The sequence below is a fragment of the Branchiostoma lanceolatum genome, chromosome 2 (genome assembly GCF_035083965.1).
Source record: "Branchiostoma lanceolatum isolate klBraLanc5 chromosome 2, klBraLanc5.hap2, whole genome shotgun sequence".
NCBI classification, from domain to species: Eukaryota; Metazoa; Chordata; class Leptocardii; order Amphioxiformes; family Branchiostomatidae; genus Branchiostoma; species Branchiostoma lanceolatum.
The window spans coordinates 12,976,011-12,992,960 of record NC_089723.1 but is presented as its reverse complement, the minus strand read 5'-3'; the positions used below and the strand labels follow the sequence as shown (position 1 = coordinate 12,992,960).

The following is a 16,950-nucleotide window of genomic DNA, read 5'->3' as shown; positions in this document are numbered from 1 at the left end:
GTTATTGCGACCTCGCCACCAAAACAGCTTCAGTCAATCAGAGGGGTTTGCTTCCCATCATCGGAAGCAATCGCGCATAGAACACTGGGTAGCTATCAACCAATCAGGTTACGTGTTGCATCGTTGCTTTGGTTACCCAAAACAAATGGCAGCCGACAGTTTTGCGTCAGCTGTGGAAGACTTGTTTGGATTAGAGCGGCTTCGTCAGCATCAGCAGTCCACCCTACAGACACTGCTTGATGGTAGGGACGTATTTTTAACCCTATCCAGACTGGGGGGGGGCTAAAAGTGCCCGCGCCAACTTTGACATCGTATTACTGCCGAACGATGTATGCTAGGACAACCAAACTTGGTGACTTTTCCTCAAATTTTGTTGGCAACAATTTTATAATAATGGTTTAAGTTTATCATTTTTTCATGTTGCCATGGCAACGGGTTTCTGACTGGCATTTTATGCAAAAAATCATTAATATTTTGAAAACAATGATATTTCTCGGGTTTTCTTGCACAACTACACTAGTTTTCCTTCATGTATAACATAACATGTCATTAGATGTAACTTTCCTGATTTAATATTGATAATTTATGCTAATTTGATGACGTGATCAGCCAAAATCCAAGATGGCGGACTATATCACTATTTCAGGCATCAGCAGGCTTTTTCGCCCTTAAAATCGTCAATACCTGACATTTTCTTTATCAGAAACATTTAGATTAACGTTTTTAGTCTATTTTCAGCGTCCTTTGGGGTCATAAGTGGAAAAAAAGGATTTTTGAAAATTTCAAAATGGACGATCCAAGATGGCGGATTCCAAGGGATCGCTAACAACACATGACGCCATTCTATGACGTCATTCTGACGTCAACGTACCTACCATTGACGTTTTATGTCTTTGCATACCTTAAAATGAATAATACAAACCGTTTTGTTGAATTCCTTTAGATATTACGGGAATTCCCTATTTAGCCAATAAAATCACATAGATGACGTCATAATTACGTCATATTACGTCATAACGTCACCAAAGTTACAGGAATTATAAAACTTGACGTGAATATCACTCCCTACAAATTTGGTGATGATACATCATACCGTTCGGAAATTATGGGGGGGGGGGCGAATCAGCCCCCCCCCCCCAGTCCCAGATATACCAAAAAAGCCCAGTCTGGATAGGGTTAAGTGTAAGGACAGGCGGAGGGAAGAGCCTCTGTTATATGGGCTTCCCATCGGCAGCGAAAGCCGCGCGAGCCCACCGATCTTGTCCGCGACATCCGTCTGGAGATGAGTTCGTCAGTCCGCTCATTGCCAAATAAGGCCAGCTCATTAATTATTCATTAGCAAGTGTCCGCGAGGTCGCAATAACCATGTCTGGGCACGCTGGTAATCAGGGCCCCTTCGTGACCGATGTATCGTGGAGCGTAGGGGGTCTGATTTATGAGGGTGCTCCTGAGATAGATGGCCGGTTGTCACACAAAAGGGCAAATCAGAGGAAAGTCAGTGGCAATATTTCCAACAACCTACTTATTACAAATCACAGGTTAACTCCATATATTCAACTGACAACATATGCACCTGGTCCTCTATCTGTAGATGTGACAACTGCCTTGCAACCTGATATCACACCTCTTGTTTTTCTCTTAAGCTTGTTCATTTCTAATTATTTGTATTGTAGTTTTATTACAGTTCTATTTACCCTTATTATTGTATTATTTAGATGTTAAGCTTTTACTATGTTTATTGTCAGTTGTATTGTATATTTGTTGAGGAGCCGGCCCTGTAGAGAAACCAGGTTTCTGTTGCCGGCTTCTCATAGATTGTTTTAATCTGTGAAGCCGGGTAAAAAAAAGTAAAAACCTCTGCAGAGATTGGCAAACCACACGGTGACACGGATAAATGGGACTGAAATCGATAATCGAGTTAATTTAGTTCTATTGCATGTGATTATCTAAACTTTTCATGCCTATAACTCTGCCATATGTTCTGCCACATTTACAAACCAGACAACGCCAAATCTCTCCTCTGGAATCAAAATTACTCGCTATTGAAGCCGCCAAGGGCTGTAAGAATGTAATATACGTAGACAGCATAACTCCCACCTGCGATGTCCCTGTGACACTCACGGGATATCTAGATTAAACATCTGTTGATTCTTGCATTATCCAGCTCAAATGCTTTACCTCAGGTATCAGGCGGGGGTCCTATTGCAGGATTGATGATCATTTACTGTGGAGAACCGATCTCTTGTTACGGGGTATCCATCACAACGTGGGACGTCGATCAGAAAAGCCAGGGCAGTGGAGGGGCTGGGGTCACGGATAAAGGGTACAAAACAAACTTATAAGAGTAGTTTTAGAACAAAAGTTTTAGAATAGTGTTACAAGTCCTGTCAGTGTCATTATATGAACGCTACCATGTATTTTGTATCTGTATGCCTGTACTTAGCCCGACAGGGCATAAATGTACAATAAAGGATATTATTATTTTCGCCGGAGAAGATTATGTTTTTGGTTAATACAGCTGTCTCAGGCAGGCCTCCACTCACTGCCTGAGACAGCTGTTGGGTCTTTATGTATGTCAGGAGCATAACTCAAGAAAGCTTCGATGAATCTTTTTGATTTTTGTGTGTAGTGGTTGTGCAAATGTAGGTCAAGGAAAATGGTTTACCTTGTTATTATTAATAATGAAATGAACTTCTGTTCTATCCAGGCGATTATTGCCTTGCAACGTTGAAAATGTAGTTCCTATAAGGAACTAATAGAAGATGACGAAAGAAGAAGTAGAAAGGTCAGACGTAGAGGCGCCAGTTTGTCCTGCAAGGTGCCAATCGCGGGTAATGCGATGCGTGCATGTGTCATGTGCGAAGGGCCAATGCTCTCTTCTTAAGTCACACTGTCAATCCTCGGATTCACTCAAAGACACGTTGATGAGATGAGGCGCCACCTTAGATCACCATTACACTGGGCGGTAATTCTTTTGCCGGACATTGCCCAGTACCAATGGTTCCGTAGTGCGACCACTCTGTTTTAATACCTGTCTTAATCAAGACTGCGTTGGGGAATTTTTTTCTTAAAGGAAACCCAAGCAATATTAGGATCCGAAAATCGGATTTTGAAAGTCAATTTATCTGGTCATTTCTTTACATGATTTGTTCAAACAACACTATCACAATGTATAGCAACGTCCATGATGTAAAAATACGATGTTTTTGTGATGCGAGAACTCATTAAAAATCGTGGCCGGAGTTTTTGTAGGCTCAGGAAACTAAGGGAATCATCGTACGGCACGATTTCGCACGGTTTTAAAATGCTCAAAGTATGAAGTTATTACGCAAATGTGCTAAACAATGTTAGTTTATATCATTACCATAAAGATTTCAGCAATATTTTATTTCCATTTTTGGGGCACAAATATTTCTTTGGTTGCCTTTAAGGTTAGGGCCATGCTTCCCCTTCTCTTGCCGCCTCGCCGCTGCTGTGCGTTGGTGCTTATTGTGAGCTGCTATCTCATCATTGCTCGTTTTGACAGAATTCAATTTCACGATAATCAGGGCTTAGCTGATTTGCCGTAATGATTAATTGACAGGATCTAAAAATGTTGCTGTCTGTTTGACTTTGCCCGATAATATCAACTAATCGTCATGGCAAACATCGAAGTTGATCTAACCCACAACGGTTCAGAAAAAAAAAGACAGGATTTGGTGAGCTAAAGAATGCTCGCATTATGATAACAACATCTCCTCTTGTGAACATCCCTGGCGTTATAACAGATACTGATTATGAATTCAATCATCAGTAGCTACTTCGTAGATACTTAATTAAATCCATAACAACGTCAATCTGCAAATACAGCGAAATTAATAAGATCATGGACCTGCTGTTATCTAGATTCAATTTCTTCTCTAAAATCTGATATTTCTATTAAAATTACAAATTACGAAGCCGATTGGTGAAATATGAACGCTACTAAATTAGAGATCAGTTACTAGTATGGCTAATCAATGTATTTTCGAATCAAGTCTATTTTGACTTCCTTTCGGTTTTAGCATCAGACCAGAAAGTTCCACAATGATCAAAGTTCTGCAACTTAGAAATAGATCTGATGGCAGTGGTAGGAGAGAGAGAACTACGTAATTCACAAATAGTATTGGGTGATTTCATCGCCTTATAACACGGGGGTTAGTGTTGACCATCCTCCCCGCAGACACGATATGTTCTTACTCCCATAGCCGCCCTGCCCTTCCGAGCCCCTGAAAACGGTTCTGGCGACGTCATCACCAAACAGCTTTCAGTAAATCAGAGGGTTTGCTAAAGCTCACTTTGAGCAAAGCGGCAAAGGACGCTGGTAATCTATCAGCCAATCAGCTTACGTGTTACAACGCTACTTAATTATTCATGAGCAACCAGACACTGTTTCGGCCAAATAAGGCTAGCTCATTAATTATTCATGAGCAACTGTCAGTGACGTCCCCAGAACCCAAAATCTCCGTTCAAAAGATCAGGGGTGAGACCAGGAGGGTTTGCCGAACATTTTCCGAGCGAGTTTCAGCGCTGATAAAGGAGGGTGCTGTTGACAGACGGATCTAACCAGTTCAAAGTTCAACAACATAACGAATGTGAAATATGCGCAGGCACCTACCTGTGGCACAGAAGGCCATCACAAAACCACCTTTAGCCTTGCAGGTGCGGCATGTGTTTGATTTCTCTACATCATCACGAACCTCTCGAGGGAGGTAGTGGTCTGCTGATCCAACGTTGTGTTGCACATGGGCCACGACAAGTAGATCATATCGCACTGCGCTAACGGTAAGAAAAGAAATCAACGCAGCTACGGATGGCCCTACTCTGCTGCGTTTGGTTTCGTTTAAGCAAGTCTAATCATGCAAAGAATGAATAGATAACTATTTGGAAACCTCTTGAACAGTGTAATATGATGTCGATGTGGGATTTCTGGTAATGGCAACATAGAATACAACGAGATAATGCATGCAAATGATGTTTTCTTTCAATCTTAAAACCAGAGTTCGGCGACCGCATACCTCCATGAACTATTGAGAGCCTTTGGACATATTATGCAAATATGATATTCATCTTCAACTAAGTTGCATATGGTATAAGAGGGGAATTCCCATCATTAACTACTAAGGGGTTGTGACGTTGTGCCATCCAAACGTCAAGACCATAGCATGGCTGGGACAAGAGGTACATTGAAAAGCTGTTAATGATTTTCCCATTAATTATATATATATGCATGGTTTCCATTTAATCATGTACATCTCTGCCTAAGCTACCTACATTTGATGAAGGTTAGAGATCTAGCTAATAAGATACGCCAAAAATTAAAAAAAAAGATTCAAATTTATCTTTGCAACTCTCGAAAGTCAGCCTAGAATCTGGTAGGAGAAAATTTGCGTTCAGGGGTGCATTTGCCTGGAATGAGTTGCCGGCGCGGCCACAGTTAGAGCGGCTACGTCGGGCCAAACTTTTAAAAAGCAAGTAAGACAGTACTGCTGACCTCTGACCTCCGGACCAGGCCTGCCATATCGACTATGATTTAAGGATTATGATTTGGATTCGACGCTCGGTTATGTATATATTATCTTTTCGGTTACTTTCTATTTTTATTATTTTATGTTATTCCCTTGTTATGTTATTTAGTCTGTTTATGTTATTCTGTGCAGGGCACGCCTGAAAAGCAGTGCGTTTAGCACTGGGTGCGTCCACCCTGGATAAAGAAAACAGAAATAAATAAATGAATAAATAAATGAATAGTTACTCAAGCAACTGGATACAATTTTGAAACAGTCAGACATTTAAATAAATCATCCGCTATCTTTCGTCAGTGACTAGCGAAAGATAACGGATGCTGTCTGAAACGTCTGACTGTTTCAAACTTTTATCCAGTTGCTTGAATCCTTCGTTTCCTTTTTTTAGTTATCCTCTTTGGACAAAAATGCTTCTGTAGTTTAGATTAAAGGTTAGCTAGCCCAAACTTTCGTCACTTCTTTCCAACTACAAGACCTATCTAACAACCGCATCGTGACCATAGGTCGTTCAGAACACGAAATATCAAATCCAAACGTTCTGCTATATTACGAGCCGAAGCCGCAAGGGGGCCCAAAATGTAATTATTTCCTGTTTTCCAGTTTTCGTCACACCCTACCAACACATCACATATAAAACCAATCCATCTTGCTGACCGACATACACACATACACACACACACACACACACACACACACACACACAAACACAAACACACATACACAAACGCTGCTGGAATTATAGCCTCCGTGACATTTCCTGGAGGTAAGCAAGGAAGGAGGCATTGAACTTTACGTTAGAAAATACTGTGGAATTTTCTTAGTTTGAGGCAAGTCAAAAGTTCCCAGGCCAACTTACTACTAAAATAACATTTAATCCGTTTAGTAATCTATAAAATGAATGGAAACTTGACGAAACGATTTGACAGCTAACGTAGGTTTCTGAAATAAGGTATGCCACGGGGATAGGAAATCGAAGCTATATCATTGAATCACCGTGCACAGTCAGTACCTTTAATGAGAACGTTAATCACACGTTAACCGCTAAGCACCCTCCTTTATCAGCGCTAAAACTCGCTCGGCAAATGTTCGTCAAACCCTCCCGGTCTCTGCCCTAATCCTTTGAACGGAGATTTTGGGTTCTGGGGACGTCACTGACAGTTGCTCATAAATATTTAATGAGCTAGCCTTATTTGGCACAAACAGTCGTTGGCTGCTCATGAAAAATTAAGTAGCGTTGTAAGACGTAAGCTGATTGGCTGATAGCTTACCAGTGTCCTTTGCGGCTTTGCTCAAAATGGGCTTTAGCACCTCTGATTGGCTGAAAGCTGTATGGTGGTGACGTCGCAAGAACCGTGTTCAGGGTCTCGGAAGGGCAGGCCGCTTTGGGGGTAACGAATTTATCGGGTCTGCTGGGAGGATGTCGCCAAGATACGCACTGTGATGTGACATCCTACTGTCTTGATAGTAGATCAGTACCATGGCAGGCTAAGTGGCGTCGTGTGGCGTGATGGATAGAACATTCGAATGTCGAAAGAGGGGACCCCATTTCGATCTTCGGCTGCCCCCAGACATGTCTGAACATGCGCCCCGGCGTTGTGCCCTTGGGAAAGGCACTTAACACGACTTTCCTCACTTCACTCAGGTGTACCTAGCTCATCTAGGGTTAGGGACGTCTCTCGGATAGGACGTTAAATGGAGGTCCCGTTTTTGGGGAGAGCCAAACCCCGCGCACGTAAAAGAACCCGTCACACTTTGCGAAAAAAGAGTAGGGGCATGCCCCGCCCGGTGTGCGATGGTCCAAAAACCTACCGTCGGCCTCACATGGGTTCGCCCTTAGTATAGCCTCCGGCTACTTGGGCAACCCTGGCATTTACATGCCGAACCAATGAATAAATAGAAATAGTCTAAAGCTTCACTATGAAACATTAAGTTTTCTTCAGGAGCAAGGTGGCGCATGTCAACCACCTTGTACATTAACTTGTACATGTTGTACTTACTTTTCAACGGATACAAAAACCATACCCAGCTCTATATGCTTTTATATGAATGACAAATATCTTCTTGCGTTGTCTATAATACATGATGTTATCTAACTAACTAGAAAATTGTACCCATAATTTTTTTCGTGTGATGGCAGCTTCGTCGCTCCCTATATGAATACCCGTATTTCATATGTGTACAGAGATTATTATCACACGCGGGAAGAACTTAGTGCTATTTAGTTAATGTATGCAGTTAGTTCTTTTTTCCACATAGATCTCTTTTTTTCTAGTTGCTCTATTTGTTTCCTGTCCAAAGCCACTAGATAGAATTTATGAGTGTAAGCAATTGGCCTGTTTGGGATTTGATGAGAGCTGCACGCCTCGTATTTGTATGTTATACCGATTCTTTTTACTTCGTGTTGCCTAAGATGACAGCCTTCCTAACATTACCTTTCCCAAAATGCCATTTAATAAAAGCAGTGGCGCCGACGTGCAATGATGTCTGCTCACGGCAACCCCAGCGATTCGCCGTTAACGACTGCCATAAACCATCTGAACATGTGGATACATGGATCTTTCATGCGTCTAATTTATATAATAACTTTTGAACTTTTCAGACATCACTGCTCAGAACGTTTTGACAGGTGAAGAAGAAACTCGGGGAACAAAAGTCCACCAACTCAAGTAAAGTGATTTATAAAGGCGCTATCAACCACTCACAAGGTTCATTGACGCCACAGGCACTAGCTTTTATGTTATTAACCCAGTGCGTGAGTTTCTTTGAAGTCATATAACAAGTTAGTTGTATAAATGACTATAGGTATAAATACACACGCCATAGGCCTGTCATGTAAGGATGAGCTCAAGTTGCTGGTGGGTTTGCTGGCGTCCTGACGAGATGTTCAAAACATCTGAAGAATTTTATTTGACTTGCCAAGGCACATGCCTGTATAGTCACGACCGTATGGCATGTATTTTACCCGATTCATTCTAGAAGCCTTTGCAGTCTTTCACAATCACCTCATCTCGCAGGTTGGCTGCTCCCTTTTCAATGAATGAATGAATGAAGACCTTTATTGTACATTCGTGCCCCGAGGGGCTAGCTAGATACAGATCGTCTAACATAAACCTAACTAACATGTAAGTGACATATACAGTGAAATATATACAGAACATAGTTTAGACATACATGGTAGACGAAAGTTGACTTTCCCAAACTTTGACATTGGTGCTGTCTTTTAGTGTTCCTGAGGACACAATAGTCGGGTGGCTTTGGAGCGGCATTCATGTGACATCCCCCTGAAACATGCTTACGGCCGAGGCTTTATAGATGACCCACGAACTCATTAAACAACGAATATGTAGACATTGTAATCTAAATAGGATAGAGGATGAGCAACTCTTTGTAGTAGAATGTAGTTTATACAACGAAGAGAGAGCCGAGCTTTATAAACTAATGTAATGTATACGTCAAAATAATTTCTCAAGCAACATAATAAGATTTTGAAACAGACTTTTCAGACAGTGTCCGCTATCGATATCTTTCTTCAGTGACTGTTCTCCAGAAGTTTAAGCAAAACTTACCGTATTGATCCTTAATACGTTTACGAAGGTTAGACATCCAGGTTATAAGATAGCAGATGCTTTCTGAAACGTCTGACTGTTTCAAAATCTTATCCAGTTGCTTGAGTAACTATTTTTGGCGTATCTTATTACCTGGATGTCTGACCTTCATCAACGTAATATACATGTTTCCCCATTTCATACACCTTAGCAGAAAATTTCATATTTCTAATGGCTTTAGACAAACCCTTGATTATTAAGCACATCTGTACCTATATTTACACCGTAACTAACTTATTGCATCTTCATCATGTCCATATTTCCACACACATACTAGGGGTCATCAATAAGTTCTCGGCCTCGCCATTATGACGATTCCAACACGAATCGAAGGTTCATTCAAACATCAGGAGATACGCAAGGATCTTTGTAGACTACATTTATTCAGCTCATAGCACAGACACCCTTCTCGGGCCCATCTCTGGTCAACTTCCAGTGTAACTGATCCCAGACCTCCCCTAGCCCAAGCCCTCTATGCCCCCTGGGTTCTTGGTCATTCTGGGTCATACCATTATCTGGTGTCGGGGGTGACACCTATCATGACAAAGGTGCACAACTCACATTTCGTGGCATAATCATGTAGTATGTGGTCATTACTTTTCAGTCGACGTCCATTTAAAAATCAGTAGGTACGTGGCGAGAAAAACCAGGTCGAACTGTGATTAGAGCTGAGCGAGTCGAGCTGCTGATGCCATGAATGCCATGAATCGCCATAAAATCTTCAAAGACATTGTCAAAATGTTTCTTGAACATTCTCTTCTTATTTCAACTAACAAGAAGCGGGTATCTGACCTACAGGAAAGGAAGTTGGCCCACACAGCCCAATTGAGTTGCAGCCCAATTGTCCATGTCTTTATCCTTCTACCTCACTTAACATTACTGGGTGCCGTCTGCAAAGTAATGATCACTTTGATTTGAATTTTGGCAGACATTCTTAAAAGCCTTTATAATTTAAGATTATTCCCTGATATCTATGTTGTGCACCTTATTACTGTGTGAGGCCGAGGACTTATTGTACAGATCCTGAAGCACATGGAAGTCTTTGGTTTATATTTGCTTCACTGAGCAAGTGGGGCTCAAAATGTCCTTCATGTCGAATCGAACGGAACGTAGAAACCAGACAGGCTTAAAGTCCTCCGGGAGCGGGGGAAAATTTCGCATCCGTCTTATTTTTCTGTAGCCAATCTATTAGATCATAAATTCCTTGATACGCTTTACCGGCTTTTCTGAATTTTAATCAACTAGTGGGAGCCAGAGGTGCTCAATGTACCTCGTATCAGAGGGGGAAATTTCGCATCCGTCTCATTTTTCTGCAACCAATCTATCAGATCATAAACCCCATGATACCACTTTAGGGCTTAACCGACTTTTCTGAATTTCAATCAACCAGTCAGAGCCGAAAGGGACTCAATGTCCCTCATATCAGAGAGGGGACCTTCCGCATCTATGTTATTAAATGTAACCACCCTAGGCCGATATATTATAACTAGAGATGCATGGCATATCATTGGAGCAAAACATCACAACTTCTTTCCTTGGGTATTAATCTACCAATCGTGGTTAGAGGGCTAAATGTACTTCGCATGGGGGCCGGGTTCCGTATCTATTTTATTAAATTCAACCATCCAATCAGAGCCAGAGGCGCATGTTAATGTGACATCGTGTCGCAGGGTGTTTCGCCCAGAGCCGAGTCGTCTAACGTTCGATACCACCGATACGCCCCGTATTGTTCCCTTGGGAAAGGCACTTAACATGAATTTCCCCACTTCACTCAGATGTAAATGAGTACCTAGCTTCGGTTAGAGACGTCCCTCGGACGTTAAATGGAGGCCCCCTGTTTGGGGAAAGCCACACCGCGAGCACGTTAAGGAGCCCACCACACCCATTGAAAATTCCTGGTGTGAGTGGTTCAAAACTCACTGTCCTATGGCCGCACATGGAGTGAGGTTGTATTGAGGTCACCTGCGCGCCGAATGGCAGTCAAATACACACACGTGCGCGCACGCACGCACGCACACGCACAAGTACACACACACGCGCACACACACTCACACACACGGGCGCACGCGTGCGCACGTGCACAGACACACACAAACATTTTGTGTGTGTCTGTGCGCTTGTGTGTGAGTGTGTGTGCGCGTGTGTGTGTACTTGTGCGTGTGCGTGCGTGCGTGCGCGCACGTGTGTGTATTTGTGTGTGTGCTTGCGTGTGTGTTACTAATCAGTAATACATTTACTCCGGAGTTATGATTCACTCCGGAGTAAAAATTTACTCCAGAGTAAAAATTTACTCCGGAGCATCTATTTGCATTCATGTTATATCTTTGTGTGTACATCAATATCGCACCATTTTCTTGCTGTCCATTGAACAGAAAGGAAGCATGCCTTACGTCTGCGAGGTTTGTGATAGGGAGTTTGATCGTAAATTCAACCTCGATCTTCATCAAGAAAGAAAACACCGAGATGAGTCAGCTATTGTCTCGGGAGAGGTCGTCGTAGATACCGAGACGGGGTCATACCGACAGCGCGATGTTTTTGACGACGACTCCGACACGTCGTCTGAAAATGATACGGATGTCAAGGAAGGTGGAAAAGACAGCGACGACGAAGACGATGGCCATGTATTGTCACAAGACGAAGAAATCGTCTCAGAAGCAGAGTCTGTGATGGACCCCCAGGAGGTAGTCTCGACGACAGAAACCGACAGTGATCAAAGTGGTTCCGAGAGTGATACAGCGTCAGATCTGTCTTCCGAATCGGCATCATCTGATGAAAGTGAAGGGTACGACTTCGACAGTGGTGGCGAGAACGAGTGGACGCTCTATCGGGACTGGACAATTCCAATAACTCACCGTGCAAGCGATGTCCCTCAAAACGTGATCAAGGAGACGAAACGTGCTGGCAAAAAGTTTTATCTAATAGAGTTTGCTGAGCTGCCTCGTCACAGCAATGAGATCGTACACAGCAAGAACTGGGTCTCAGAACAGACATTGATGAAAAAGTATGGCTACCTCGTTCTGAAGTAATACAATTTCGACCTACCACCAACAGCACGTACAACTTTCCCACATGTTGGGCATATAGGACGAACCACACGTTGGCTTATGACTTCCTTGATACATTATTGATCGATGAGTGATGAATAAAGCACGTGTTACGAAAGAGTGTCGCCATATCCTAGTGTCTTTTGTGTTGTTGTGTTACATGTAATTTACGTTACTCCGGAGTAATAATCTACTCCGGAGTAAATTCTTACTCGGGAGTAATAAGTTACTCCGGAGCACTTTGAAGATGATATAGGCACTCTGGTGCATACGCGATGTTTCTAGAGAAGATAAACGTACGATCCCATGATGCTTGCTGTGACGTCACCGGTTTGGCCCTTTACGTCACAGGTCACCACCGGTTTGACCCCTTTGGGTCACTGGCCGTCGACATATACATTATCACATAGTGATGTATACATCATCTATCAGTTATGCATAGATTAACTGATCGCGTTAATGAGCTCATAAGCTAAATTTCGCAATAATTTGCATCACACGAATACATTCGCATTAATCATATCCTTGTTATGCATCAATCTATGCGTTTGATTACCATTTTTGTTGATTAGCTCATTAATCAATTGTCGCATACATTTACCTCTCATGAATGAATTTACATAAATGATGTATTTGTTATGCATAAATTAAAACATTTAATTACCTTTTTATGTTACTTAACTCATTAACTAAATTTCGCGTAAATTTGCATAGATTTGCATCTGATGGATAAGATTGCATAAATCATCCCTTTGATATGCATAAATTAAAAGGTTTAATTACTTTTTTTATGTTATTTAGCTCATTGGCTACATTTCGTATAAATTTGCATAAATTTGCATCTCATGAATAAATTTGCATAAATTGATCTATATAACCCTCTATTCTACTCAGTCACATATGATTCAGCCCAGCCAATTGTGCGCTCCTCGCGATTCAGTCCTTAGCTGGCTACGAAGAGTATTCGGCCTACCTAACAATGTCGTTGGAGCAAACATTTCCACTTGTTTCATTGATATCGATCAACCAATCGTCGTTACAGGGGCTCAATAATAATTCCGTATGCTTTATTAAAAGTAATCACACAATAACTAGAGAATGATGCAGATGGAGATCTTTGGAGCAAAACATCCCCACTTCTTTCACTTGATATTAATCATCCAATCATAGCTATAGGGGGCCATGTCCCTCACATTGGAGATAGGAAGCTTCCGTAACTATTGAAGTATTCCATAACATTGAAGAGAGCATCTTATGGTTACTTCATTTCATCATATTTTGGCGACGCCTGTGAGGGGGAGCCTGCTTTGTAGTACTGGACTCGGTCTGTAGATCGATATTACACAACTTTCACCTATGCGAGAGAACTCGAATGTTTCCTATGGCATTCGTTTTGGCTACACCTCATGGGAGTAGTCCAGACACTTAGTAAATATGAACTTCTCTGCTATGTATACGGGGACAGGAAATGACCTATCATGAGTGCTGTTACATTTACAGCTGTTTATTAAAGTCTTTGCGACTTTATAGCTCTATTTGCTTTACCATATCTAAGTCTGACATGATCTTATTTTTATCATTTCAGATACTTTGTTGTCCAAGACGCCCAAAGAAGACGGCTCCATGTTGGCTGGACATCCCTGGTGATCTGGGTTGTTGCGATAGGGTTCGCAGTGCCGTGCGTTCTGTATTCAGACGCACTTCCATACCCCCACGGTGATAAGGTGTACTGTGGGATACTGTGGCCAATATCCTTACAGCACGTCTATAAGGGATATCACATTTTCCTACTTATCGGCGAGTTCTTGCTCCCCGTGGTTTTTATGAGCGTGTTCTACTCATTCGTCGCCTGTAAAGTTTGGCGCAGACAGTTTCCAGGCCAACGGAATGCGTCACACGACCGGATCCAGTCGCGCTCGCGCAAGAAGACTTTCCGTTTGTTTGCGCTTTTCGTAATGTTCGTGCTTTGCTGGTCCCCGTATCACGTCTACGCCGTGATGAGAGATTTTTACTTCGGCACCCTTATCAAGATTTCAACCAGTCCGAACATGTTCTACATGGCCCAAGCCATCGCTATGAGTAACAGTCTTATAAACACGCTGGTCTATGTCGTTTTCAACAACAACATCACAAAGTACATCAAAATATTACCAAAGGATAGTTGGAAATCACTACAGCGCATGTGCAGTAGACGGAGGCGCACTCAATCACGTGAGCCTAGCAGAAGAACCCGACGCCTGCGCAGTGAGGATTTCCATTCAGGACTTCACACCACCACGACCACGCGCAATGGCAGTGTGCGCATGACCGCCGTCACTAACGTCATCGTGGAGACACGTGCTGACGTCACCGTGACTGCTCTGTAGGTGGATGAACAAAACATTTTCTTTACGAAACGTTTTCATTGCCTTTCTTCCCAAGGGGCACAGCCTTTGTCATCAAAATGGCGTAGGAATTCCACTAGTTCCTCTTCTACCGTCCTTCTTGGAGCGAAGTTGTAGAATGGTGATCTCACACATCAAAGGTATAAAGGTAAACAACTGCGCTGCCTACATCTAGACTTAATTTGAAGACGTGGCGCTAATGTTTGTCTTCGGAGATACTCTTCCAACTGATAGGGTAGGTTAGGTTATATGTAAGAGTGGTGGTAATACCCTGGGTTCTTTAGAGATCCCGCATAGAGAGGGAAGGAATCACACAGGACACAGAATGTGTTCCGCACACACAGGGCTCGTACTTAGGCGTCCGTCAGCTCTTAGGTCCAGAAACCGACTGCCTCAGAACTCCGCCACTGTCACTTTATTTCTTGTCTTATCTAAACCTTGTCGCGACGCCGGAATTCACCCCTAGGGGGAACCACATTAAAACGTCGTTACGGCCGTCACTTCTAAGGAACCTTGTTAAAACGTCGTTACGGCCGTCACTTCTAAAGCCCTCAGAAGATAGCGATAGTCCTGCTATTAATTAAAGACGGTTACACAACGAGAGAGTTCTGCAATTAATTAGTGAGTTTCGCCCCTCTCACATATACACCGACATCACTTAAGAACGCAATCAGAGGAAACGGTGATACTCTACCGCTTGCTAAATGTCATCTCAACGATCCATATTTATCATGTCGTGTCCCGTGATTCAATGCTTATCTATGATTCCAAACAGTAGGGCGAAACATCTCTAAAAGGCATTTTAAAAGCCTGGTTGTCGTATTTTTTTTTTAAACATAAGCTGTGATCAAATTGTGAAATGCTCTTTAGCATATCACAGATCATTACGTTTTTTCAGAAAGAGCGAGTCAGTGATAATGACAAGAGACAAGCTTCTCTGTTGTTCTCTTTCTTGCACCGATGGCGTACGACATAACTTTCTTTCTTTTTTTAAAATCGCTCCAACCTTTGACTTTCCAAAGCCCTTCTCGTCCCTGCCATTTTCATTTTTTTAAATGACATATGCACAGATAACGGGGCTGCCCTGATATATAGCATGCCTCTTCACGTGCTCGAACTCACGGCGCTCCATTGCTTGTTGCCCGAGAGTGGTTAGGTTTTGATGAATAAATTTTTGAACACGTTTTTTTCCAAAAAACAAGAAATTAATATGTAAACGTATATTTTGAATGTAAATGACAGCTGTGTGCATGGACTTTGTTTATCTATATTATTAATTACCTTTCTATTAAACATAATCAGAGAAATCAAACACAGCATAACGTGCATAACAAGATCAGTAAAAAAACCGTGCTATGTTAGGGCACCCACCGTTACCGATCTGGTGATATCTTAGTAAAAAAAAGTGCTTTACTTCTATTTTGGTACATGTGAATACAATGATCAAATGATCAACCACTAGATTTCTAAATCACCAGAAACCTGACTTTCAGATTCATATATACATATATCATGATATATGTATAAATAAGTTTATATATAAATATATATTTGTATATATTGATGGCAAGGAGATATCATTATGATAGTGAAATGTCATTGTTACACATAATCAAGAGCTCCTATATGTATAAATCTATAGAAAATGTATAATAACTCTTTAAAAAAAAACTTGTTCCGAGCGTAACTCAGTATAACATATAAAGCGTTTTAACTCACGTTGGACAGTGGGTATCGCTGCGCCTAATAGCACCAAATTCGCGAAAGTAGCGCAACCCGGCACCAACTGACGCCAATGTTTTGCCTGAAATCATGAAAATTGGCATAGTTTCCGCAATGATTTGGCGCAGTACTAGTTAGGCGCACTCCAGTGAGATGCCCACTTTAGTGATCAGACAGGTGCTGACCATCGTGTTGGTGTCGCAATTTGCATTTCAAGCGCACGCAGCAGTTCTTCGTTTAATCGGCAAGTTTTTACCAAGGAGGTTATCCTTGTTTTGACCTATTCTTTGTGGATCTTTATCTTTGAGACATTCTATGGTGGTTATTTGAGTGGGTCAAAATACAATTTCAATTTTAATCACAGCTTAAAACTGTCATAAAATGCTTGATCTATGATTTACTGTAATGGAAATAGTCAAACCAACATGGCGGCTGCACGGCGACGGTGCAATGTAAACGCTCTATATATTCACCCTCCTTAAAGAAGGACCCCTATCGCTCGATTCGTTGGCTCGCTCGCGTAGGTGCCCTGCTCTTTAGCCCCGGTAGACACGGTTCTGGCGCCGTCGCCACCAAAACAGCTTCAGCCAATCAGAGGGTTTGCTAAACCTCATCTCTAGCAAAAGCGCAAAGAGCGCTTTGAAGCTATCAA

The 16,950-nt window shown here is 42.1% G+C and overlaps 1 protein-coding gene across 1 annotated transcript in view; it reads left to right on the top strand.

The window, feature by feature from the left end:
- Positions 1 to 16,057, top strand: part of LOC136427521 (prokineticin receptor 2-like) — a 28,263-nt gene extending 12,206 nt beyond the window's left edge. Inside the window, exon 2 of the mRNA XM_066416482.1 lies at positions 13,778 to 16,057. Within this exon, the coding sequence (XP_066272579.1) occupies positions 13,778 to 14,558 (781 nt within the window). The 3' untranslated portion in view covers positions 14,559 to 16,057. The remainder of the gene's footprint in view (positions 1 to 13,777) is intronic.
- The last annotated feature ends 893 nt before the right edge of the window (positions 16,058 to 16,950 follow it).